General features: G+C 39.4%; 1 protein-coding gene and 2 pseudogenes across 1 annotated transcript; all 3 read right to left on the reverse strand.

Annotated features, from left to right (window-relative positions):
* Positions 1-1,170: 1,170 nt before the first annotated feature.
* LOC131394203 (olfactory receptor 7D4-like) lies at positions 1,171-2,135 on the reverse strand (annotated as a pseudogene).
* Positions 2,136-13,418: 11,283 nt separating this feature from the next.
* On the reverse strand, positions 13,419-14,357 carry LOC131394604 (olfactory receptor 7D4-like). Its single transcript, XM_058525993.1, has one exon. It carries the CDS (start codon positions 14,355-14,357, stop codon positions 13,419-13,421), a length of 939 nt encoding a protein of 312 aa, XP_058381976.1.
* An 11,962-nt stretch (positions 14,358-26,319) lies between these two features.
* Positions 26,320-27,256, reverse strand: LOC131394605 (olfactory receptor 7D4-like; annotated as a pseudogene).
* Positions 27,257-27,529: the final 273 nt, after the last annotated feature.

The following is a 27,529-nucleotide window of genomic DNA, read 5'->3' on the forward strand; positions in this document are numbered from 1 at the left end:
GAGATGGTTTACCCTCCACCTCTCCATCAAGAGCTGTTTCTGGTGGACATAATTCCCTGTCACTTCTGCCATCATGCATTGTGAAATGTAGGTTCCCACCTGCTATGAACCATTGACAGTCAGATAATCATGCAATTGAGATGGTGAAAAGATCCCACGGAACATGGGAGAAATGCTGACAGCTTCTAATACTCCACTCTTCACTGCAGACTCAGTTCTATCAATATTCTTCTCAAAAAATGAACTAAATTCTGAATGCATTCCACAAGTGTTTAACTATCATTCCTGATGGCACTAACAGAGTGCATCTTCCCCCCAAAATAAATGATGGGAGAGAAAAAGTCTTACTCTATTATATTCAGTATTATGTGTGTTTGGATTTTTGGGTGTACAGTAAAACTGAAATGATGAGAAATAAAAGTCCAATAACACAGGAAAGAATAGGAAGAAAAGAAAGAAGCAGAAAGGAAGGCAAAGTGTGAAGTGATATCTCAGAGTTATCCTATGTAATATATTCCTATGAATCACCTGGAAAAAGTAGCTTTCAAATCTAGATTCCTACTCTTGAAATTGAAAATCACATCACTGTTTTCATGAAAAGTATGATAGCAGAGTTAGAATGTGGGCTCAGTGTCAGGTTTCCAGATTAGAGTCCATCCCAATTTCAATCTCTTTCTCTGAAAAATGGAGTAAATGAGAAAAAAAATCTCAAAGAAATGTTGTCAGGATTACTTAAAATGGTACATGTAAAGCAACAAGAAAAGATTGATATGGTCAGCATGTTGGTCATGACTATTGTATGATTTACATTCCATTTCTTTCAGGATAAACAAAAACACAATCAAATTAAAGTGAAGATATCAACATTTGAGAAGACAATTTTGGGGGGAAACGATGCAATAACATGATATAAGTGCTTCAGATCTAGTTTTGGCAATCTCAGGAATGGCTGTAAGAAAGCTGACCAAAGATAGAACTTCATGGGCTGCAAATAGGGAAGAAAAATCAAAAAGGAATGACTGAGGAGGTTACTGAGGAGAAACTAAAACAAAAACAAATAAAAGGACAGTCATAGGTGCTTTGGGATTGGAAAAAATGAAGCGTGTCTTTTAGGGGATAAAAAGAACCAGGAGATTAAATTCATAATATTTCCTTTGGGGCCCAACATGTTTACTTTGTTCTGAGGCTGAGGACCCATGACAGACAAGAGGCAGCTTGGCTGAGGAGACTTCCCAGGGCCTCCTCTAAATCCTTGTTCCTCAGGCTGTAGATGAAGGGGTTCAGCATGGGGGTGACAACGGTGTACATCACTGAGGTGATCGAGTTTTCGTGGAAAGAATGGGTCACAGCAGAACTGAAGTAGACACCCAGGCTTGTCTCATAGTACAAGGAGATTGTAGAGAGGTGAGACCCACAGGTGGATAATGCTTTATATTTTCCTCCTGCAAAGGAAATTCACATTATAGAGGAGACAATTGGAGAGTAAGAGAAGAGGATTCCAGTGAGGGGAAATACACCTAGGAGGACAGTTGCCACTACATGGTGATGTTAATGATGAGAGTGTCCCAGCAGGCTAATCTGAGAACCTCAGCCAGTTCACAGAAGAAATGTGAAATTTCAGTGCCTGTAGAGAAGGTTAGCTACCTCAACAGTAGAATAAGAAGCAGTGAGACCCAACAAATGATAAACCAGCACATCAGAACCAGGAGGCCACAGAGACGTGGGTTCATGGTGATTGTGTAGTGCAGTGGGTGGCAGATGGCCACAAACCGGTCATAGGCCATCACAGTCAGGAGCGAACCTTCCAGTAAAGCAAAAATCATAAAAAATTAGACCTGAGTGAGGCATCCTATGTAGGAGATGTCTTTTCTCTGTGCCTGGATGTTCACCAGCATCTTCGGAACAGTGGTGGAAGTGAAGCAGATGTCGACAAAGGACAGGTTAGAGAGGAAGAAATACATGGGAGTGTGGAGGTGGGAGTCAGAGATGATGGTCAAGATGATGAGGAGGTTCCCAAGTACGGTGACCAGGTACATGGACAGCAACACCCCAAAGATAAGGGGTTGAAGCTCAGGATCCTCTGAGAGGCCCAGGAGGAGGAATTCTGATACTTCTGTGTGGTTTCCTACGTCCATGGAGCTGGTGTGTCTTCTGGGGAAGGAGGCAAAAGCAATGTTCAGTGAACACCCAACTGGCACCTGAGCTAGTCAGCACCTCTTGATTCCACCTTTAGGTGGCAAACTTCACCCTCTGTTAAGTCTTTCCAATGACAGTGATTCACTAAGTCATGTGGGAGCCCATTTCCTTTTGAAATGGAATTATATAGCCTTTTTGAAATTAAGAGAAATCTCTATTTGTCTCCTACTCACTGGTTCTAATTCCATTTGAAGCTATGGACATAAAGAATTTCTTGTGTGATATGACTGTTCCAAAATAGTTCAAGGCATTTAATATCTTTTCTTTGATAATCTCCATACTTTCTTCATTCAAATAGCTCTGATACTTATTAAGATGTGGATTCTCAACTCATACAACTTTAATTCTATGACTTGATGCTTGCTATCCACGTCATAGTTAACACTGAAGTGCCTTATTTATTTTATTTCTAAAAATATGGTTACTTCTATTACATTCTCTGTGACATTTAGAAATGCCTTTGTGCACAGTAGGATCTCAATAAATGATAGCTATTTTTGTCATTATTAATATGTTCCTCTTATGACAATTATATTTGATATGTAACTCTCCCAAAGTACAGAATAGAGAGGTGATTTATCAGATGAGATCTGGAGTCAGACTTCCTAGAATAGAATTTTGCTCCACCAAATCACTATTGGTGTGAACTTAACAAAGTTATTTAATCTTTCCTTGCAGCAGACACCTCGCCTTTACAATGGGAGTAGTGAATATTCCCTACAATGTAAGACTGATGAGAGAATTAAATGAGATGATGCATGTAGTTTTTCTTGTGGTACCTGTGACATACACTGGACACTTGATAAATGTGAGTTTCTGTTCTTAACATCACAATAAATTAGTCTTGTGTTTCTGTCACTACAGATATTCCTCTTAAACGGTGCCAGTCAATGAAGGTGGAATTCTGATTATCATACACAGAACAGATCTGTTACCTCTTTTCACTGCCATGCAGCACTTCTAATTAATGAAGATCCCTATGGCTCCCTGTTTCAGAAACTGCCTGCCAGGTGGATTCTTTCAAGAAGAGAGAAAAGTATGTGAACAATCAAGACAAGAGGAGGGAACAAAATCACAAAGCTTTAAAATAAAATGCAAAGTGTGTGTTCTCATGTGTGCTCATGTGTACATGCTCAGAAGTGGGGATGTGTTGTACTAAAAACCAGTAGAATTAATTGCAAAAAAATACGGTTGATAGATTTGATTAAAAAATATTCAAACTTCTATAAATCAAATCATCCTAAAATTTGAAAGGAAAATTTAAGAAGTGATTATAAATGTGTAGAAGCTCCGTGATAGAAAAAAAGTCCCTGTTTGTAATGCCGAGAGAATCCTAATTAATTAAAGAGAGCAAAAATCATTGAGGACAAATTTAGTCTGGGTAGGTGGGTAAAGAAGTCTTTTTCTGAAATGTGAATATTTGAATTGTGAAAGGAAGGATGGGTAAGTGTTAACCAGGGGAAAAAAATCAAGCATTTTGGGCTGAGAGAACTGAATTCTTGTTTAACCTATGGGTCAGAGAGCTTGCGAATGAAAGGACTTGAGAGTCCAGCGAGATGGAGAACAGAGAGGGATGGTCAGGAGGACAGAGTTGGGGAGGCCCACAACTCCAGCAAAATATAATTTCTACAATAATCCAACCCAGGAACCAACTTTCAATGATGTTCCCTTGAAGAATCTTGGGAGATTTTATGAATCACTTGGTCTCCACAATGTGATGGAGGCAAAGAGATCTTTCCAAAGAAAAGCAGAGTGGCTAATAGTTTTGGTTTTTTAAAAAGGACTAACCAAGTGAGGACTGAAAAATATCCGTTGACATTTGCTGGTGACATGGAGGCCTTCTTTGATATTTCAGAGGGCTCCATTTCTTACCTCTAAATGGCGGAGCAGGGGCAGAAATCATCCAGGTAGAGTGGGCTGAAGAGTGTGTATTGAGACAACTTAGGTGACAAATATAAATCATATATAAAGTTTGTTAGAGAAGGGGAGGGCAAGGTTAAAATGTCGTCTAAAGGGAGTGACAAATATGAGAGAGTTCAGAAATTTTTATATTGGAAAGTAAAGAAAGACATTTAATTTCAAAGAGAATGATCATATTTCACGCAGGTATTTGAATAGACAGAGAGTGCTGAGTACATAATTCGCAGGATGCTGTACACACTATAAATCAAAGAATCATAATGTGCTGCATCCCCAATTTAGAGAATACTTGAATCCGTAAACCAAGGGTCAGAAGTAGAAGCAGCTCCATCTAACATCGCTCCCATGAGCCACTTGGGGAGTTTTTGCTTCAGGTCTCCACACATCTGGCCTCTGCATGCTTAGAAATTTGATTTCTAAAGGGGCTACACTTTCAGAGACGTGGCAAAAGTCCCATTAAACTTCAAGCTGTGCTGCTGCCTGGGACTTCAGGTCCCTCATGCCAAGAAGAGGAGTCACCATCCTGTGATCATCAGCATAATTGTGTGACCATGGCAATGGGCATGCACTGGTACCTGCTGTGCTCAGTCAGTGGCTGGGAGCAGCCCAGGAGCAACCTCAGTACAAACTCAGTGAAGGATGCAGATGGTTGTTGGTCAGTTATGCTCCCACAGCAAGAGATCTCTGTGGTGTTGAGCTTGAGTGAGGCAGCTTCCTTTAGCTGAAGGCAATTCTCAAACAGGGCTGAGGGCTGAGGGCTGTCAGAAGGCTGCACCCCCTGCATTCATCCAGAATGAGGATAGGGGCAATGCAGCACAGCATTCACTAGAGTCCATCCCTTGGGACATTTGTATCAACTTTTCTTTTGATTTAAAAGTAATTGACATATAACATTATGTTCTTTTCAGGTGTACAACATAGTGATGCAATATTTGTATGTGTTGGGAAATTATCACCACAATATAACAATATAGTCTACATAACATCCATCACCACATGTAATTACAAGTTTTTTTCTTGTGATGAGAACTTTTAAAATCTAGTCTCTCAGCAACTTTCAAATAGACAATACAGTATTATTAACTCTAGTCACTACTCTGTACATTACATCCCATGACTTATTTTATAATAGGAATTTGTGCCTTCTGACCACTTTCACCCATTCTCCTCCACCTGTGTAACCACCATTTGTTCTCTGTATCTGTAAGTTTGCTTTTTGCTTGTTTGGTTGCTTGTTTGTTTTTAAGCCTGTCTTGAGCAGTATGTAAAAGAATAATATACAATGGGTCAATAATGTTCATCCCAGGAATGTAAATACCTTTTAACTTTAGGAAATCTATTTATATTCATTTATTTCATAAATATATCAATACAAAAGCTGCATGTTTAAAAGGAATCAGAATGTGTTTGATAATTTTAACAGCCATTGCTGAAAATTGTGTGGTATATGTGTGTGTGGATGTAGGATCTTGAAAAGGAAAATAAGGATATATCTTTCAAATGATAAATAATGTGCACTTTACAATGGGAGATAATGTTCTTTTGAAGTGGAAGCATTCAGAAATGACAATTAATGAACATTCAAGGATTGCTGCTATGAACCGTATTTAATATTATTCTAAAAATTCAAATAAATGCATAAGATGAAAAAAGAGACAAGCAATGTGAACTAAAAGACAAATGTATGATTATTTGCAGATAAGATTTTGGAGGTGGAGAGGCCTCACATCTCTGAACGTGCAGTCCCACGTGGGTCATTCATCATGCATTTCAACAAATCTCTTAGTGCAGTTTTTTTCAAATTTTAGCCATGCATAAGATGCACCTGGATGGCTTACTAAACACAAATGGCTGGGCCTGTCCCTGGAGTTTCTGATTTAGTAGATCTGGGATGACGGACAAGAATTTGCATGTCTATCAAGCTGCCAAGGGACGCTGATGATCCTGGTCTGGAGACATTTTGAGACATACTTGTTTGTGTCCCTTGTACTCTGATTTAATAAAAGATTTCCTCCACTGTTTACATCTCCCCTCCTGCACCCCACCCCCAGCCTTTACTAGAACACACTGGCTCTTTCAGATGGTGTCATGGAAACCCTGGGGACCCTGGTTCTTTCTCCTATAATGACTTTTCCCTAGAAAGTGCTGGGAGACGTTCCAGGCAGGGAATTCATAACCCATATCTCTGGGATGCCCAATATGGTTTGCCTTAGGGACAATGGAACCTTATTTAAAGTTTCCAGGGCCTTCCAGGAAGTGAATTCTCAGACCTCCTCATTAAATAAATTGTTCTATTTCCATTGTACTCTTTAAACTGTTAAGCCCCCTTGGGGTAGAGAGAGAATAATTGAAACAAAAGTTTCTATCACTTTCCTTTCCCTGAAGATAGCTGTGGAAAGAGACGAATTTCTTTCTTCCAATTATTCCTTCTTATCTGGTACATTTAAAATTTGCAGTCAACAAGATCATTCTCCCAGAGATTAAAAAAGTTCCCTCATCTTCCTTCAAAGAAGTCTCCCAGGGTTCCTTAAGATACTGCCCTAATTCTCGCCTCCTCTTCACAGGATTTAATTTCAAAGTTAGAAGTTTCTTCCTCATGGTTGTGTTAATGTTACAAGGAGCACAATATACATGTGCCTCAGAATCCCATTGTCACAAAAATGAAATGCATGAGAAGGGTCCCAGTTCCCAGAAGGAGAATGCAACCATGGGTGATGTTGCTACTGAAAAATCAAGCATTTTGAAGAATGGAAATATCCCTGAGAATTTATTGGAAATATCACAAGAGGTTATTGCAGACCTCAGGGAGAGCAAACATGATGGAGGTAGAAAGAGTCCAGAAGAATTGCTTGAAGAGAGAGTGAACAGAGTGGAAATGGAAGTAACAAGTATAGACCAAATTCTCCAAAACGTTGGAGAATTATTTGAAGGGCAGTATGGCTCAATACTTGAGTTTCATTTTCACTGAAAGACATGAGAATGTGGAACATTCCCATGACATTGGAAGTTATAACATTGCACACAGACATTGGTATATACCTGATAAAGAAAGTAACAGGGGTAGCATAATTTCCCCCAAAAGTTAGGAATAGATGGGCTTCAATGTTCAGATGGACATTTTTAAGAGGCAGTCATTAATAAAATAATTATTTAATTAAAATGTTGGCTAATGCTGTGATGGATGCTATTGTGTCCAATGAGAGCATATACGAAATGGGGCCCTATAACTGAGAACTGAAGGATCATGGGTAGGATTCAGCCAAATATCAGCTTGTCTTTCTAGCTCCTGACTCTCTCAACAGGAACTTCTCCATCTTTCTGTACACTTATTTGATTTATGTTGCCATCTATGGAGACTACTGATCACCAGACGAATACATTTGACCTACGAGATAATATTACCAATAGGATGATCTGTTCACTCCTCACCTCAACATTTCCAAGACTCAACTGATGTTTTATCCTCCATAAAATATTGCTCTTCCTTTTCTTCCCATACTGTGAAAGCTCCCACCATCAACTCTGGCACCATGGAGTTGTTCTACTTCGGTGTTCTCAATCAGGCTGATTTTGCCCCCTACAAGACAACTGGCAATGTCTGGAGACATTTCTGGTTATCACAACTCAGTGCTGGCACCTAGTGTATAGATGACAGGGATCTGTTAAAAATCTTCCCATACACAGGACAGCCCCTCACAACAAAGAATTATATAGACCAAAATGTCAATGTTGTTGTGGGTTAGAAATCTTCATAAAGACTGTTGAGTACTAGTGTTAAAATTTTTATCTGAAAAATCTCAGCCATTGTTTATTATTTTATAATGATAGTGGAAATATTATATGAAAGACCTCAGAATATTCTTCCATTTTTTTGTGCTACTTCATCTTTTTTATTGTGGTTAAATTTATATAGCATAAAATGTAGGATTCCAACCATTTTTAAGTCTACAATTCTGTACCCTTGGCATTAAGTGCATTCACATTGATGGGCAACAATTGCCCACATTTATTTCAACAAATTTTTCATTTTCCCAAACCGAAACTCTATCCCTATTAAACACTAACTCCCCATCCTCCTCCCACAACTCCTGACACCCACCATGCTACTTTCTCTCTCTTTGAATTTGACTACTCTTGGTACTTCGTATGAGTGGAATCATATAATATTTACCCACTTAAAATATTTCAGCTTTGACCTTTCCAAACCTAAACCTCTGATGTCCCCTTTCCTTCTCAAATTTGCTCCACTCACAGCCCGCCCTGCCTCACTGGATGCAATTCCATCCTTTCAGTTGTTCAGGCTCCAAACCCTGGAGACATTCTTGTTTCCTTTCTTACTCTCACACTCACATCCTGCCTGGCAACAAATCATCTTGTCTCTGCCTTCAAAATATAGCCCAACTGACCTCTTTTTATCCTTAAACTACCATCTCCTGGGTCCTAGCTACCTATGTCTCACCTTGCTTGCTGCAGTCAGCTCCAAGCAGTAATCCTCATACCCTACAATCCATTCTCAAACCAGCAGCTAGAATGACCTTTTAAAATCCTAATCATATTATGTATCTCCTCAAAACCCTGCAATGACTGCCTATGTTAGTAAGAGTAAATGAAGCAAAAGTCCTTTAATGGCAGAGAAAGCCTCACATGATCAGCCCCTGATACCTGTCCTCCTCTTCTACTGTGCTCCCCCTGACTCTCTCTGCTCCAGCCCAATTCCCCCCAGGCCATCCTCAACCTCAGGACATTTGCATTAACCTACTCTCTGGCTGGGGCACTCTTTCTTCAGGTAGGCACTCACCTAAGTCATTCACTGTCTTACCAAATGTAACTTTCTCAATGAGGTTTATTAGACCACTCTCTATAATGTGACCACCTGCTCTCCCCACAATCTTGATCCTCTTTATCCTGTGGAGTTGAGCCTACACTAATGACTGACATATAATAAATCCTTGTTAAAAATAGGTTTGATAAATTGAATAAATACATATGGTTCTGAAGGGGCTGCCAGTGACATTGCCTCCTAACCATGGTTGATTTGTCTAAGGTGGGAAGGGGACAAGATTGTGTCAATTAGAATCCCTTTCTGAGATTTTTTTTACACAGGAGGAGCTAAAATAAATCCAGTTCCTCTTTAGTAGTGAAGCTGTGAGGTGTGAGTTGTGAGAGCTGCTGGTTTCTGTGTCTGTGTCCATGTGGGGATAGCTAGTCTGAGAAAAGAAAGCTGATAATCTAACAGGAAATCCTCACAGTGTTTGAGCCCCTGTGTCCAGTGTCCAGTTGAGCTTCTGCTCAGTTGTGATCAGATGAATCAGGAAATTCTCTTCTATAACTCACCAGCAAAAGAGACCTGTCTGTACAGCCTTATCTTTACATGAGCCAAGACCATGACATGATTGTGCCCAATGAAAATCAACAGAGTGTCGTGATAGAACCTCCACCTTCTCAGCTCAAGGCCTTATCAATCAATTGTTGGCAAATTCTAACACACACATAAATCTTGTGGTAGGTTGAATAATACACTCCAAAAGATGTCCCTACACTAATCTCTAGAGCCTGTGACTATGTAACCATAGATGGCAATAGCACTTTTCAAATATGATTAAGTTAGGGTCTTGAGTTGGGAAAACCATCCTGAACTGCCTGGTTGGTCTCAATGTAACACAAACATTCTTAGAAGAGGAAGGCAGCAGGGCTAGAGTGAGATTTGAAGAGGCTAATCTGTTGACTTTGAATGGAGGAAGGGGCCATGAACCAATGAATGCAGGGGGCCTCTAGAATTTGGAAATGGCAAGGGAGCAGATTCTTCTCTAGAGCCTCCAGAAGGAAAACAGGCCTGTTTACACATTTTAGATTTTTGACCTGCTGAATTGTAAGAAGAAATTTGTGTCCTTTAGCCACCAGGCTTATGGCAATTTGTTTACAGCAGCATTAGGTAACTTATACATCTTTCTTCCAAAATCTACGCATCTCATTGCTGCTGGCTTAGGTCAGGTCCACATCAACTCTCTCCTGGACTACTTCTACAGCCTCCTAACTGTTCCCTCTACCTCCAGTTTTCTCCACTCAGGACAATACTATGGTCACCGTATTATACATATGTTTGCAGCATGACTCTGATGCTCAATGGCTTATAAAATCCTTAGAATGTCAAATTATACTCTCAAAGATCTCTCCTCTATCTACATAGCCAATCTTATTTCTAATATCTCAGTTATAATTCCATATATCTTCCTGATATGCCTCACTCTTGAGTGTCACCCAAACCTACTCTCTAGTTAAATTTCTACTCATTATTTCTTGTCCAACATTCAAGCATATTCTCCTACTAGAAGTTTTTTCCTGATAAGCAGGTGTTGGCAGATGTGGAAAAACTGGAACTTTCATGCTTTCCTTGTGGGAACGTGAATTGGTGCAGCCAATTGAGAAAATAATTTGTCATTTTTCTTAAAATTTAAACATAAATTTACTAAATAGCCCAGTAATTGCATTCCTAAGCATCTATGCAAGAGAAATGAAAGTGCATGTCAATACTGAGACACATGCACAAATAATCATAGCAGCATTATTTATAATAAACCCAAGCTGCAAATATCCAAATGTCTGTCAACCAGTAACTGGATAAGCAAATGTGGTGTATACATACAATAGAGTACTATTCTGTAATTAAAAGGAACAAGATATTGATATGTACTTCCACATGACTTAGCCTCAGAAACATATGCTAAATAGAAGAAGCCAGATAAACAGACCACATAATGTATGATTCCATTTACATAAAATATTTAGAAAGAATCAAATTTATGGAGACAGAAAGTGATAAGTGGTTTCCTAGCGCTGAGGTGGGAATAGGAATTAACTACAAATGACACAAGGGTATTTTTGAGGTGATAGACATATTCTAAAACTAGATTGTGGTAATAATTGCATAACTCTATAAATGTACTAAAATCATTGAATTTAAATTGTCATGGATGAATTTCACGTATGTAAATTATACCTTAGTAAAAACATTAAAAAATAAATGTCTATGGGGCTGGTCCGGTGGCATAGTGTTTAAGTTCACATGATCTGTTTCACCGGCCCAGAGTTCAGTGGTTCAAATCCTGGGCATGGACATACTGACTGCTCATCAAACCATGCTGAGGTGGCGTCCCATATACAAGACCCAGAATTCTACAACTATGATATACAACTATGTACTGGGGCTTTGGGGAGAAAAAAGAAAAAGAGGAAGTTTGGCAACAGATGTTAGCCCAGGGCCAATAATCCTCACAAAAAAATTAGTCTAAAGAACTTTTCCTGGAATTACTCAAGGTGAGTTGAAAGTTTTTCCTTTGTTTTCCAAAGGATCTATTACACAAAAATATTATTATGCTCACCCCTCTACTTGCAATCGTTTGTATCTCTCTGGTCCGCTCCTCGATTTGTACACAGTAGACAATAGATGCACATTGGATTAAACTTAATGGAATCAATGTGAATTGAAGCCACAAAAAATGTCTTTCATCTCTAGCAAATTACATTTTTGAGTAATTTTGCAGTACTTAATATGTCTTAAATAATTAGTTCCTTTTTTTGCTCTCAAAGTGCCTAAATCCTTTCATGATATTATCTTTATATATCACAGTCTTTATCATCTGTGTTAGTTTTGGTTTCCACAGAAGCAGACCTTAAGCCTAGGATTCATATACAAGTACTTTATTGGAAGGACGAACAAATGGATAGGAGACAGGAGAAGTAGACACAAGAAAGAAAATACATCCAATAAAGCTTGCATTGTCAGCTACCAGAGGAAATGAACAGTTACATCCTGTGAAGAAATTCTGGAAAATGATACAAAATCCACCCTCAGAATTATCCAAGGTAAAATGTGAAGGAGATGACATACCCTGCACCTCTCCTTCAACAATTGTCTCTGATGAAGCATAATCCTGTGTCACTTCTGCCACTACATATTGGGCAAAATAGGGTCTAGTTTGTGTCGGCCATTGGCAGTCATGCCATGGAGATGGTAAGACAATTCCAGACAATGTGTGAAGAACGTTGACAGCATCTACAACTCTATCCTTCCCTGCAGACTCAATTCCATCAACGTGCTTGTCAAAAAGGGAACTACGTATTCAACACCGCCAACATGTGTGTAACGACGATTTGGACTGCACTTGCAGAGAGCCCCCTCCCAAAATTAAAACATGTGAGAAAAAAATTGTGATTCAATTGTATTCATTATTACATGTTTTAGGATCTTGAAGGGTATATCTCAAAATTTCAGTAGTGGGAAATAAAAGTCAAATAAAAGAAGGAAAGGCAGAAAGTAAGGAAGGAAGGATCACAAAGAATGAAGCAACATCTCAGATACCAATATCTGTGGTTATTACTATGATTCTTCTGAAAAAAACAGCTTTTAAATTTACGTTCCTACTTCGAAGTTGAAAATGACATCACTGTTCTTATGAAACATATGATAGCAAAATCGGTGTCAGATAGCCAAGTTAGAGTCCAAATCAACCTCAGTCTCTTCTGTTGAAAAGTGGAATGAATGAGATAAAATATCTCAAAGAAATGTTTTCAGGATGAAATAAAGTCATACATGTGAAGAAACAAGCACAGTCCTGATGTGGTCAGCACTTCTTGTGACTGAAATATAATTTTTAATACATTTGTTCTGGAAAAACAAGCCTACAACCAAATGAAGGTAAAGAACATCAACATTTGAGAGGATTGTTTTGGGGAAAACCATGTCAGCACTTCATATGATAAGTGTTTCAAGTCTAAAGTGAGAAATCTTAAGAATGACTGAAAGATAGTTGAACAACATAGAATGTTATGGACAGTGTATAAACAAGAAAAGTCAAAGAGAATTTACTGAGGATGTTGTTGAAGAGAAACGAATGCAAAAACAAATTAGGGAGCCGGCCCGTGGCTTAGCGGTTAAGTGCGCGCGCTCTGCTACTGGGGGTCAGGGTTTGGATCCCGGGCGCGCACCAACGCACTGCTTGTCCGGCCATGCTGAGGCGGCATCCCAAATACAGCCACTAGAAGGATGTGCAACTATGACATACAATTATCTACTGGGGCTTTGGGGAGAAAAAGGGAAAAAAACAAGGAGGAGGATTGGCAATAGATGTTAGCTCACGGCTAATGTTCCTCACAAAAAAACAAACAAAAAAACATTAAAGGGGAATTTGAGAATTGAAGAAATCAAGCATATCTTTGGGGAGGGAAAAGAAACAGGAGATTTAAAGATGCAACATTTGTCTTGGGACCCAGAGTGTCCACTAAGTTCTGAGGCCAGTGACCCATCACAGACAAGAGGCTGTCCGGCTGAGGAGTCTTCCCAGGGCTCCCTTCACATCCTTGTTTCTCAGGCTGTAGATGAAGGGGTTCAGCATGGGGGTGGCCACGGCGTACATCACTGAGGCGATTGAGCTTCTCTGGGAAGAATGGGTTACAGCAGGACTCAGGTAGACCCACAGTCCTGTCCCATAGAACAAGGAGACGACAGACAGGTGAGACCCACAGGTGGAAAATGCTTTATACTTGCCCTCAATGGAGACCATCCTCATTAAGGAGGAGACAATCTGTGAGTAAGAAAAAAGGATTCCCGTGAGTGGAAACACACCCAGCAGAGCAGTGGCCACACACAAGAAGATGTTGTTAATGAGGGTGTCAGAGCAGGCTGATTTGAGAACCTGAGACAGTTCACAGAAGAAATGTGGGATTTCAGTGCCTATACAGAAGGTCAGTCTCATCATCAGTAGAATATGAAACAGGGAGACCCAGGAAATGATGAGCCAAGACATCAGAACCAGGAGGCCACACAGGTGAGGGTTCATGATGACTGTGTAGTGCAGGGGGTGGCATATGGCCACAAACCGGTCATAAGCCATCATGGTCAGGAGGAAATTGTCAAGTCCAAGAAATATCGTAAAGAAATACACCTGAGTGAGACACCCTATGTAGGAGATGTCTTTTCTCTGTGTCTGGATGTTCAGTAGCATCTTCGGGATGGTGGTGGAGATGAAGCAGATGTCTATGAATGACAGGTTGGAGAGGAAGAAGTACATGGGGGTGTGGAGCTGGGAGTCAGAGCTGATGGCCAAGATGATGAACAGGTTCCCAAGCACAGTAACCAGGTACATGGACAGGAACACTCCAAAGAGCAGGGGTTGCAGTTCAGGATCCTCTGAGAGACCCAAGAGGAGGAATTCTGATACTTCTGTGTGGTTTCCTGCTTCCATGGAGCTGGTGCGTGTTCTGGAGAAGGAGGCAAAAACAAGCTTCAATGAACATTCAACTGGCACATCAGCTAGTCAGCATCTCTTGATTCCACCTTTTGATAGACAAACTTCACCCTCTGTTGAGTCCTTCCAATAACAGCAATTCACTCAGTCAAGTGGTAGCCTATTTCCATTTTAATTATGTGTGATCATTCAGACTTTCTTTAATATAGCAGAAATCTCTCTCTTTTTGTCTTCTACTCACTGGTTCTAACTGTCTTATGCAAATCTATGGACATGAACCAATTCCTTCTTTGATATGACGCTTACAACATAATTGAAGTCATTTCAGGTCTTTTCTTTAGTAATGCCCATAGTTGCGTCTTTCTAATAACTATATAGTAATGATTAAGACATGGTTTTTCAACTCAAACAACCTCAATACTGTGACCTGATGCTTCTTATTGATGTCACAGTTAACCCTCATGTGTATTATTATTTTTCTTTCTTGAAATATGCTTATTGCTATTATCTTTTTCAAAAGTTTAGGAATACCTTTATGCACAGTCGAATCTTGAAAAATGACAGCCATCATATTATTAATCTGTTCCTTGTATGGCAATTATTATTGATATACAACTCTACCAAAGTACTGTATAGAGATTTGATTTAGAAAGTAGGATCTTTTTTTTTATTTTTTTAATTTTTTATTTATTGCAGTAACATTAGTTTATAACATTGTATAAATTTCAGGTGTACATCATTATACTGCTATTTCTGCACAGATTACATCATGTTCACCACCCAAATACTAATTACAACCCATCACCACACACGTGCCGAATTATCCCTTTTGCCCTCCCCCTCCCCCCCTTCTCCTCTGGTAACCACCAATCCAATCTCTGTCTTTATGTGTTTGTTTATTGTTGTTATTATCTACTACTTAATGAAGGAAATCATATGGTATTTGACCTTCTCCCTCTGACTTATTTCGCTTTGCATAATACCCTCAATGTCCATCCATGTTGTCACAAATGGCTGGATTTCATCATTTCTTATGGCTGAGTAGTATTCCATTGTGTATATATACCACATCTTCTTTATACATTCGTCCCTTGATGGGCACTTAGGTTGCTTCCAAGTCTTGGCTATTGTGCATAACGCTGCAATGAACACAGGGGTGCATGTATCTTTATGCAATGGTGTTTTCAAGTTCTTTGGATAAATATCCAGCAGTGGAATAGCTGGATCATATGGTAGTTCTATCCTAGAAAATAGGATCTTGATCAGACTTCCTGGAATAGAATTTTGGTCCACCAATTTACTATCTGTGAGACCTTGAGCAAGTTCTTTAATCTCTCTTAGCTGCAGATACCTCCCCTATACAACGGGAGCAGTAAATATTCCCTACATTACAAATCTGATGGGTGAATTAAACGAGATGATGCATGTAGTTTTGTTTTTTGTTTTTGTTTTTTTGAGGAATATTGCCCTTGCACTAACATCTTTTGCCAATCTTCTTTTTTTTCCTTTTTTCTCCCCAAAGCCCTAGTACATAGTTGTGTATCATAGTTGTAGAGTTGTAGCTCTTCTATGTGGGATCCCGCCTCAGCACAGATTGATGAGTGGTGAGTAGGTCCGCCCCCAGGATCCAAACCAGTGAACACTGGGTGGATGAAGTGGAATGTGCGATGTTAACTACTATGACACCGGGCCAGCCCCTGATGCATGTAATTTGCTAGTGTGGTTCCTGTGACATACAGTGGACACTTGACAAAAGGTGAGCTTCTGTTCTTAACATCACAAGAAATGTGTCTTGCATGGCCACCATTTCTCTATATTCCCTTTAAACTAAGGCAGTCATCAAGGATGGAATTCTGACCATTATAAACAGAATAGTTCTGTTACCTCTTTCGACGACCATGCAGCACTTCTGTTTAGTGAATATCCCTGTGGCTCCCCTTTCAGAGACTTCCCGCCAGGTGAACTCTCCCAAGGAGAGGAAAGAGCATGTGAACTACATATATAAGAAAGGGAACAAATCACAAAACCATTAAAATAATGTTCAAAGCAGGTGTGAGCATGTTTGCTCATGTGTACATGCTCAGAAGTGAGGGTGTGTTATATTAAAAATAGGTGCAGTTAATTTCAAGAAAGATATGGTTGATAGATTTGATAACAAATACTCAAAGCTTCTCTAAATAAAATCCTCCTAAAGATTGAAAGGCAAATTTAAGATTTGATAATAAATGTTTACATTCTCCATGACTGAAAAAGGTCAGTGTTGTTGAATGCCTAGAGAATGCTAGGTAATTGAAGAGAAAGAAAAGTTATTGAGGAACAATTTAGTCTGGGGAGGTAGGTGGAAAAGGCTTATCTGAAACATGAACATTTGAGCTGTGAGAGGAAGGATGGGTAATTGTTATCCAGGTGGGAATAAGGCAAGCACTTGGGGCTCAGAGAACAGAATTCACAGTTTCCTTGTGGGTTGGAGAGCTTGGGAATGGAAGGGATTTGAGAGGCCAGTGAGATGGAGAACAGAGAGGGAGAGTCAAGCTTCAAACTTACATATGCCTGAATGTAGACACAAAATTGAATAGTAAAGTTAAGTATAATGCATTCACATCTATTTTAAGAGAATAATGTATCATGAATGAGTAATATATATTCTAGGAACGGGAAGATGGTTTAATACTATGATATTAGTTTACACCATTCATCACAAAAATAGGTCAATGAAGAGAAATCATAACCATTATCACAGTAGCAAATGCATTTGAGGAAATGTAACAGCCATTAGTGTACTTAGTAGCCAGGAGCCAGGACAGAGTCTCTTACTAAATGAGGAAACCAAGGACAATTTCTTACCCAATACAGAATGGTTGTTTTATAACTACAGCCAACAGGATCACGTACATTAAAACACGAAAGTATTTGTGTAAATTCATGAACAGACCAAGGCAGTCTACTCCAACTTCAATCACATGATAGTTTCCTGAACATTTAAAGAGATTGGTAAAATGAGAAAAGGAAACTGGGCTGAGTACCGAATATCAGAAATAATTACATTATTTCTAGATGACACTGTGGACACTGAGGTGAAAGAACAACAATCAATACAGAACTATTAATTGCCATCAGTGAGTTGTATTTGCTGCAAAAATAGGGAATATAATAGAAAACTCCAATGACATAAGGAATAAAAATAGAAAATACCTGGTGCATAATAGATCTCCAGTGAGTAGTCAGTGAATAAACAGTTGGACACAGGAAGTCCAACAGGAAATTACAATTTACGAGAAAGAGTAGAGAAGAGGTGAAGACTCTCCAGAAAACAACTCTTATTGGAGAAAGGATCTAGATTCATAAAAGAGAGAGAAGCAAACAAAACAAGAGCTGCAAAAGACTGGATCCAGTGGAAACTAAAGTACCCTCAAAGTACAGAGACTTCACCATTGTAGACTAAATAAACATAGGACAGTTCCAGACCTATTACTCTAGAGGCAAAACACAGTATCCACTTTCTCTCCTCTTTCCTTCTTACTCCACCAGCCCTCACTCGATACACTGACCTTCTCTGATGGTTAACACTGAGGCTTTCTGTTTTCTGAGGTCTGCCCCTGGGAAGCCCAGTTGGTTTTGCATTTGACTGGGATCAGAGAATTATAGGTAAGGGTCAAATGAAACATGTTTAAAGTTTCAAGTCTCTGAAGGTTGAATTCTCAGAGCTTCTCATTAAATAAATTATTGTATTGACTCTCCTCACTCAAAACAATTGAGCTCCTTTGGGGTGTAAAGATAGGAGTGGGGAAAATTTTCAGCCAATGTTGTGGCCGCACAAGCAGCAAAGTGGGGAAATGAGTTTATTTCCTTCAAGGAAAGACGTTTCCTTCTTTGATTTGACTTAAATATTATAAACTATCCCCTAAAGAAATTTTAATTTCTACAGGAACCAAACCTGTGATGTTCTTCCCTTGAAAAATCATGGGAGATTTTATGGATCACTTGGTGTCCACAATGTTGTGGAGAGAAAGAGGTCCTTTCTGAGGAAAAGCAGAGTGGTTAACAGTTTTTGTTTTGTTGAAAGGACTAACCAAGTGAGGACTGAAAAATATCCCTTGACATTTGCTGGTGACATTGAGGCCTTTGTTGAAATTAGGGAGGGCTCCATTTCTTACATCTACATAGAGGGGAAGGGTAAGAAATCATCCAGATAGAGTGGGTTGAAGAGTGAGTACTGAGGAAATATAGGTGGCAAGTATATATCATATATAAAATTTGACAGGGAAAAAGAGGACAGAAGTAATACATAGCCTAAACAGAATATTGAGTATAAGAGAGGTAAAAAAAAAATTAATGGCAGACATAGAAAGTCATTAAATTTCAAAGAGAATGGTCATATTTCATGCAGGCATTTGAATACTCAGGAAGTACTCACTACATAATTCACATGTTGCAGTCTACACCCTAAATCAATGACAATTGTAATGTGCTGTAATGTCAATTAGAGCATACATGGGTCCAGAAATCAAGGGTTGAAAGTAGAAGGAACCCCATCTAACATCTCTCACAGAAAGCCATTTAGGGAGTTTGTGCTTCTCTCCACACCTCTGGCCTCTGCAGGTTTAGAGGTCTTGACTCGTAAAGGTGTAACACTTCCAGAGACACAGCAAAATCCCATTGAACTTCAACCTACTGATCAATATGTTAAAGAACAATACACCATGGGTCAATAATTTTTATCCCAGGAATCTAAATATGCTTCAGCTTTAGGAAAGCTATTTACATTAATTTATTTTGTAAATATATCAATACAAAATCTGGCAAATTCCATAGGAATCAAAATGTAATTGATAATTTTTAACAGCCATTGCTGCAAATGGTAGTGTGCACATGTGTATGAGTGGAGTGCAGGCTCTTTGAGTAGGAAAATAAGGATGTATCTTTCAAATGATAAATAATGTGGATTTTTCAACGAGAGCTAACATTCAATTGAACATGGAATCATTAAGAAAGGACAACTAATGAGCATGCAAAGATTGCTGCTATGAACCATAAGTATATAATATTATTCTGATAATGGAAACAAATGCATAAGATGAAAAAAGAAAGGGGACATAAGCGTTGTAAAGTCAAAGACAAATGTATCATTTTTATTAGATAACATTTTGAAGGTGGAGGGCCCTGAGATCTCTGATGATGCCGCCTGGTGTGGGTCCTTCATCATGTATTTCAATAAAACCCCTAAGACAATTGTTTTCAAATGTTAGCCATACATGAGATCCACCTGGATGGCTTATTAAACACAAATGGCTGGGCCTGTCCCTGGAGTTTCTGATTTAGTAGATCTGAGATGAAGGACAAGAATTTGCATGTCTAACAAGCTCACAGGGCATGCTGGTGCTACTGGTCTAGAGACACTTTGAGAAACACTTTTTGTGTCCCTAGTACTCTGATTTAATAAAAGCTTCTCCTTTACTGTTTACATCTCCCCTCCCCCACCCCACCTCTGGCACTTACTAGGATACACTAGCTCTTTCTGATGGCATCACGGATATAGGAAGAGATACAAAACAAAGACAGAGATCACCAGGGCTGTCTCCTATGTATGTTTCCTACCTGATTATAGAAACTTGGTGGTTACTGGAAGAGACTAGAAAAATCATCTAAAATACTGCTGCATAAAACCTTCACGGAACCGTTCTGACAATACCTGGAACGCTGCCCAAAATCCACGGTGTTGGGAATGCCACATGTTCAACAAAACCTAAAGTTCCTCTCACCAGATGTTGTCTCTCTTTGCAGAGCACAACTCTGGCCCTTTCTGAGAGAGGATATACCCTTCACACCTTTTCCTCTTGAGAAGAATTGTTTCTCTCTTTGCCCCAGCCTTTCACTGATAGTCTTTCTCCACTAGGCTTTCAGTACACCAGCTCTCCTAGTTTCCTGCTACCTCTCTGTTCTCTCCTACTCAGTCTCCTTTGCAGTTTACTCCTCCCAGAGCATCCCAGAGCTCTGCCTTTGGTCCTTCTGCATATTTACACTTGCTCCTTTGGTGATCTCAACCAGCTTGCTAGCCTCAAATACTGCCTCTATGTCTATGATGCTCCAATTTTCACCTCCAGTACAGCCCTCTCTACCAAACTCCAGTTTCCAATGGGATGTCAAACAAACATCTCCTTTGTTTTTTATTATGGTAAAATATACATAACATGAAACTTATCATTTTACCTATTTTAAGTGTATAGCTCTGTGGCATTAACTACATTCACATTATGTCCAACCATCACCACCATGCATCTCCAGATCTTTTTCATCATCCCCAAATGAAACTTTGTCCCCATTAAACATTTAACTCCCTGATCCTCTCTCCCCCTAGCCCCTGGTAATCTCTATTCTAGTTTCTGCCTCTATGAATTTGCTGACTGCAGTCATTTGACATAAGTTGAATCATAAAATATTTATCCTTTGGTATATCTCATTTTTGACATTTCAAAACCTGAACTTCTGATGTCCCCTTTCTTTCCAAATTTGCTCCACCCATAGCCCTCCTATCTCAATTAATACAATTCCACTCTTTCAGTTGTTCAGGCCCCAAACCTGGAGTCTTTCTTGTCTCCACTTTTTCTCTCACACCCATATCCTGCCTGACAACAAATCCTCTTGGCCCAACTGACCACTTATCAACACTTACACTACCACGCCCCACCCTGGGTCCTATCCTCCTATAACTCAGCTGGTTTGCTGCTGTAAGCTCCAATCAAATTTCCCAAATACTACAATCCATTCTCAACTCAGTAGCCAGAATGATCTTTTAAAATTCCAAGTCAGATCATGTCATGTGTCCCTTCAAAACCCAGCAACGCCTCCCCACGTCACTCAGATTAAATGAAAGCAAAAGTCCTTCAATGGCAGAGAAAGTCTTACGTGATCAGCCCCTATACCTGTTCTTCTCTTCTGCTATGCACCCCCTCACTCTCTATGCTGCAGTCAAACTTCCCCAGAAACCTCCCACCTCAGTGTCTTTATATTAACCTTACAGTCTACCTAGGGCACTCTTTCTTCAGATATGCACTCACCTCAGTCATTCACTGCCTTCACAAATGTAATTTTCTCAATGAGTTTTATTGAGACCATCATTTATATCATTACAGCCTATTTCCCCACAGTCTTGATCTTCTTTATCCTGTGGAGTTTAACCTAAAAATAATGACTGACACATAGAAAATACACAGTAAGAATAGTTTTGATAAATTGAATAAACAAATGTGGTTCTGAAGGGGCTGCCAGTGACATTATCTCCTGACCACGGTTGACTGGTCCAAGGTGGAAAGAGCACATGATTGTGTCAATCAAAATCCATTGCTGAGATTTCTTTTTCACATGAGAAGCTAAAATAAATCCAGTTTCTCTCTAATAGTGAAACTACTAAAAAACGAGGTGAGGTGTGAGTTGTGAGAGCTGCTGATTTCTGCATCTCTTTCCATTTGCAAGTAGTCAGGCTGAGAAAATAAAAATGATAATGTGAAAGGAAATATTTGTAGTGTTTCTGCCCCTGTGTCCAGTTGTGCCAGAGTCCATCTGAGCCTCTGTTCAGCTATAAACAGGTTAATCAGGAAATTCGTTCCTATCACTTGTCAACAAAGCAAACCTGAATAGTCCACAATTATATTTACATGAGCCAGGACTGTGAGATGAAAATCATCTATGAAAATCATCAAAAAGTGCCATGACAGGCCCTCTATCTTCTTAGCTCAAAGCCTTACTGATCAATTTCTGGCAAATTCTGACTCACATACTTCTCCCATGGCAAGGTGAACAATAGCTTCCCAAAGACGCCCATGCACTAATCTCCAGCATTGGTGAATGTGCTACCTTAGATGATGAAAGGTACTTTGCATGTGTAATGAAGTTAAAGATCTGGAGATGTTGGGAAATTTATCCTGAATTATCTGGGTGGGCTCAATGTCATTACAGGGGTCCTTATTAGAGGAAGCCAGGATGGCTACAGAGAGATTTGAAGATGCTCTACTGTTGACTTTGAAGATAGAAGAAGGAACCACAAGCCAAGGAATGCAGGGAGCCTCTAGAATATGGAAAAGGGAAATAAACAGATTTTCCTCTAGAGTCTCCAAAAAGAAAGTAGCCTTGCTGATACATATTAGACTTCTGATTTCCAAAACTGTAAGATAATAAATGTTTGTTGTTTTAAGCCACTCAACTTATGGTAATTTGTTACGGTAGCAATAGGAAAATGATATACCTCTCTTCTAAAATCTGCCTCTCTTCTTGCCACTGGCTTAGTTCGGTCCCCATTCTCTCTCCCCTGGACTACTTCCACAGCCTCCTAACTGTTCCTTCTGCTTCCAACTTCTCCCACTCAGAGAAACCCTAAATTCCTCATATTATATATATGATTACATCATGGCGCTGGTGCTCAATTGTTTTTAAAAGCATTAATATCTCAAATTAGACTCTCAATAATCTGCCCTCCATCTGCATATCTAGGCTTATTTCTAACAAATCAGTCATAAGTTCCATACTTCTTCCTGTAATGCCTTACTCTTGAATTTCTCCATACTTATGTGCGTGTGGTTCCTTGTTCCTCTAGGTCCCACTGTCTTATCCTCTCTTCTTCCAACCCAAACTCATTCTCAAATTAAATTTCCATTTATTACTTGTCACCCAATGCTCAAGTACATTCGCCCATTAGAAGTTTTTCCTGAATCTCAAGTGTTGGCAAAGATGTGGAAAAACTGGAACCTTCATCCAGTGCTGATGAAAATGTAAAATAGTGAAGCCACTTTGAAAACATTTTGACAGTTTCTTAAATAACAAACATAAATTTACAATATAGTCCAGTAATTATACTCCACATTATCTACCCAAGAGAAATAAAAACACATGTCAACACAGAGACATGTACGCAAATGATCATAATAACCCAAACTGCAACTGGTTAGTGGATAAACAGAATATGGTATATCCACACATTTGAATACTATTCTGCAATTATAAGGAACAAAACACTGATACGTGTGTCCACAGGGATGACCCTCAAAACAATTATGCTAAAGGAAAGAAGCCAGATACAAAAGATCACATATTGTATGATTCCATTTATATAAAATTTCTACAAAAGACCAATTTACAGAGACAGAAAGAGATAAGTGGTTGTCTGGGATGGAGGTGTGAGTGGGAATTAAGTGTATATGGGCACAAGGGAACTTTTTGGGATGACACAAATGTTCTAAAACTGAATTATGATGATGGTTGCATAAATCTAAATTTGTTGAAATTTTTTTTTCTATGTGGGAAGTTTTTAATAATTTTATTTATTTATTTTCCCCCAAAGCACCAGCAGATAGTTGTATGTCACAGCTGCACATCCTTCTAGTTGTTGTATGTGGGACGCGGCCTCAGCATGGCCGGAGAAGCGGTGCGTCAGTGCGCGCCCAGGATCCAAACCCAGGCCGCCAGCAGCGGAGCGCGTGCACTTAACCGCTAAGCCATGGGGCCGGCCCTATTGAAATTACTAAATTTATATTTTCAATGGGCAAATTTCATGGTATGTTAATTACATATCAGTGAGTCTGTAAAATCAATTTTGTAAAGTTTTCTCCGAAATTACTCGAGGTGATTGAACACTTTTCCTTTGATTTCAACATGCTCTGTTGCACCCCAGAATTATTAGGTTCACGACTCTGTGTGGCAATCATGGCTACCTCACTGGTCCTCTCTTCAACTTGTATACAGTAGACAAAAAATAACACTGGATTAAACTTAATTTAATCAAAGTGAATTGAAGCCTATAAAATAAATTTTTCCTCACTAACAAATTAAGAGTTTTTAGTAATATGAAGATCTTACTAGATACACAATTCCTGGTTTATTTATTTTTTCTTTTCCCAAAAACCCGAAGTTCCATTCATGATATTGTTTTGATACCCTTCACAGCCTGTATCTCTTGTTTTTTTTTTTTAATTTTTTGTTTATTGCAGTAACATTGGTTTATAACATTGTAAAAATTTCAGGTGTACATCATTGTATTTCTATTTCTGCATAGATTACATCATGTTCACCACCAAAATACTAATTACAACCCATCACCACACACATGTACCGAATTATCCCTTTCACCCTCCTCCCTCCCCCCTTCCCCTCTGGTAACCACCAATCCAATCTCTGTCCCTATGTGTTTGTTTATTGTTGTTATTATCTACTACTTATGAAGGAAATCATGCAGTATTTGACCTTCTCCCTCTGACTTATTTCATTTTGCTCTTGTTTTGTTTTTTTCCCACAGAAGCAGACACCAAGCTTAGGATTCGTGTGCAAGCTCCTTATGGGAAGGAGAGGAGAACATGGAACATGGGTTAGAGAGAGAAGCGATATAGGGAAGAAAATGCATCCAATAAAGTTTACCTCAAGTCAGATCCCACAATAACTGAGCAGAGTTTTCGTCCTGTAGGGAAATCACGGAAAGTGGCACAAAATCCAAACTTCAAAATTGCCCCATAAAAGGTGTGAAGGAGATATTATACCCCAAAGCTCTCCATCAAGAGCTGTTTCTGGTGGTCATAATCTCCTGTTACTTCTGCCATCATGCACTAGGAAAAGTAAGTTTCACCTACTGTGAACCATTGACAGTTAGGCAATCCTGCAATGGAGATGGTGAAAAGATCCCAGGGAACATGGGAGAAATGCTGACAGGTTCTAATTCTCCACCTTTCACTGTAGACTCAGTTCTATCAATATTCTTCTCAAAAAGTGAACTAAGTTCTTTTTTTTTATGTAATATATTTTTTTAAATTTTTTGTTTATTGCAGTAACATTGGTTTATAACATTGTAAAAATTTCAGGTGTACATCATTGTACTTCTATTTCTGCATAGATTACATCATGTTCACCACCAAAATACTAATTACAACCCATCACCACACACATGTACCAAATTATCCCTTTCACCCTCCTCCCTCCCCCTTTTCCCTCTGGTAACCACCAATCCAATCTCTGTCCCTATGTGTTTGTTTATTGTTGTTAAGTTCTTAATGCATTCCACAAGTGTGTAACTATCATTCCTGATGGCACCTCCAGAGAGTATCTTCCCCCCTAACAAACCACTGGAGAGAAAAAGTCTTACTCTATTGTATTCACTATTATGTGCTTTTGGATCTTTGGGTGTATCCTAAAAGTGCAATGATGAGAAATAACGGTCCAATAACACATGAAAGAAGAGGAAGAAAGGAAGAGAGCAGGATGGAAGGCAAAGAGTGAAGCCATATCTCAGAGTTATCCTATGCAATATATTACTATAAATCTCCTGCAGAAACTAGCTTTCAAATCTATATTTCTACCCTTGAAGTTGAAAAATCACATAACTGTTTTCATGAAAAGTACAATACCAGAGTTAGGGTGTGGACTCACCGTCAGGTTTCCAGATTAGAGTCCAGCCCACTTTCAACCTCTTTCCCTGAAAAATGCAGTAAAAGAGAAAAAAAATCTCAAAGAAATGTTGTCGGGATAATTCAAAATTATACAGGTAAAGCAACAAGAAGAGTCTTGATATGGCCAGCACTTTGGTCATGACTGTTGTATGATTTTCATTGCATTTCTTCTAGGAAAAACAAAAACACAACCAATTTAAAGTGAAGATATCAATATTTGAGAAGACAATTTTTGGGGTAAACGATAAAATAAGTATTCAGATCGAATGTTGGCAACGTCAGGAATGCCTGTGAGAAAGCTGACCAAAGATAAAAGTTTATGGGCTGCAAATAAGGTAGAAAAATCACAAAGGAATTGCTGACGAGGTTGTTGAAGAGAAACTAACACAAAAACAAATAAAAACAGAGTCATAGGTGCTTCTGGAGTAGAAGAAATGACGTTGTCTTTTAGGGGAGAAAAAGAACCAGGGCATTAAATACGTAATATTTGCTTTTTGAGTCCACCATATCCACTTTGTCCTGATGCCAGTGACCCATCAGAGACAAGGGGCAGCTCGGCTGAGGAGCCTTCCCAGGGCCCCCTTCACATCCTTGTTCCTCAGTCTGTAGATGATGGGGTTCAGTATGGGGGTGACCATGGTGTACATCACTGAGGTGATCGAATTGCTGTGAGAAGAATTTGTCACAGTGTAACTTAAGTAGATGCACAGGCCTGTCCCATATGACAAGGAGACTACAGAGAGATGAGATCCACAGGTGGAAAATGCTTTATATTTTCCTCTTGCAGAGGAAATTCTCATTATAGAAGAGACAAGTTGAGAGTAAGAGAAGAAGATCCCAGTGAAAGGAAACACACCCAAGAGGGCAGAGGCCGCATATAAGACAATGTTATTGATGAGGGTGTCAGAGCAACTCACCTTGAGAACCTGAGCCAATTCACAGAAGAAATGTGGAATTTCAGTGCCTATACAGAAGGTCAGCTGCCTCAACAGTAGAATATGAAGCAGGGAGACCCAGAAAGTGATAAACCAGCACATCAGAACCAGGAGGCCACAGAGGTGTGGGTTCATGATGACCATGTAGTGCAGTGGGTGGCAGATGGCCACAAATAGGTCATAGGCCATGACAGTCAGGAGAAAACCTTCCAGTAAAGCAAAAACCATTAAAAAAATAGACCTGAGTGAAGCATCCTATGTAGGAGATGTCTTTTCTCTGTGCCTGGATGTTCACCAGCATCTTCGGGACAGTGGTCGAGGTGAAGCCAATGTCAAGAAAAGACAGGTTGGAGAGGAAGAAATACGTGGGAGTGTGGAGGTGGGAGTCAGAGATGATGGTCAAGATGAGGAGGTTCCCAAGCACCGTGACCAGGTACATGGACAGAAACACTCCAAAGAGAAGGGGTTGAAGTTCAGGATCCTCTGAGAGGCCCAGGAGGAGGAATTCTGTTACTTCTGTGTTGTTTCCTGCTTCCATGGAGCTGGTATGTCTGCTGGAGAAGGAGGCAAAAGCAATGTTCAGTGAACCTCCAACTGGCACCTGAACTAGTCAGCACCTCCTGATTCCACTTTTAGGTGGACAAACTTCACCCTCTATTAAGTCTTTCCAATGTCAGTCATTCACTAAGTCAAGTGGGAGCCCATTTCCTTTTTAAATGTAATTATTTAGCCTTCTTGAAATTTAGCAGAAGTCTCTTTTTGTCTCCTACTCACTGGTTTTAATTCCATTTTAGGCTGTGGACATAAACCA

The sequence above is a fragment of the Diceros bicornis genome, chromosome 30, assembly GCF_020826845.1.
Source record: "Diceros bicornis minor isolate mBicDic1 chromosome 30, mDicBic1.mat.cur, whole genome shotgun sequence".
NCBI lineage: Eukaryota > Metazoa > Chordata > Mammalia > Perissodactyla > Rhinocerotidae > Diceros > Diceros bicornis.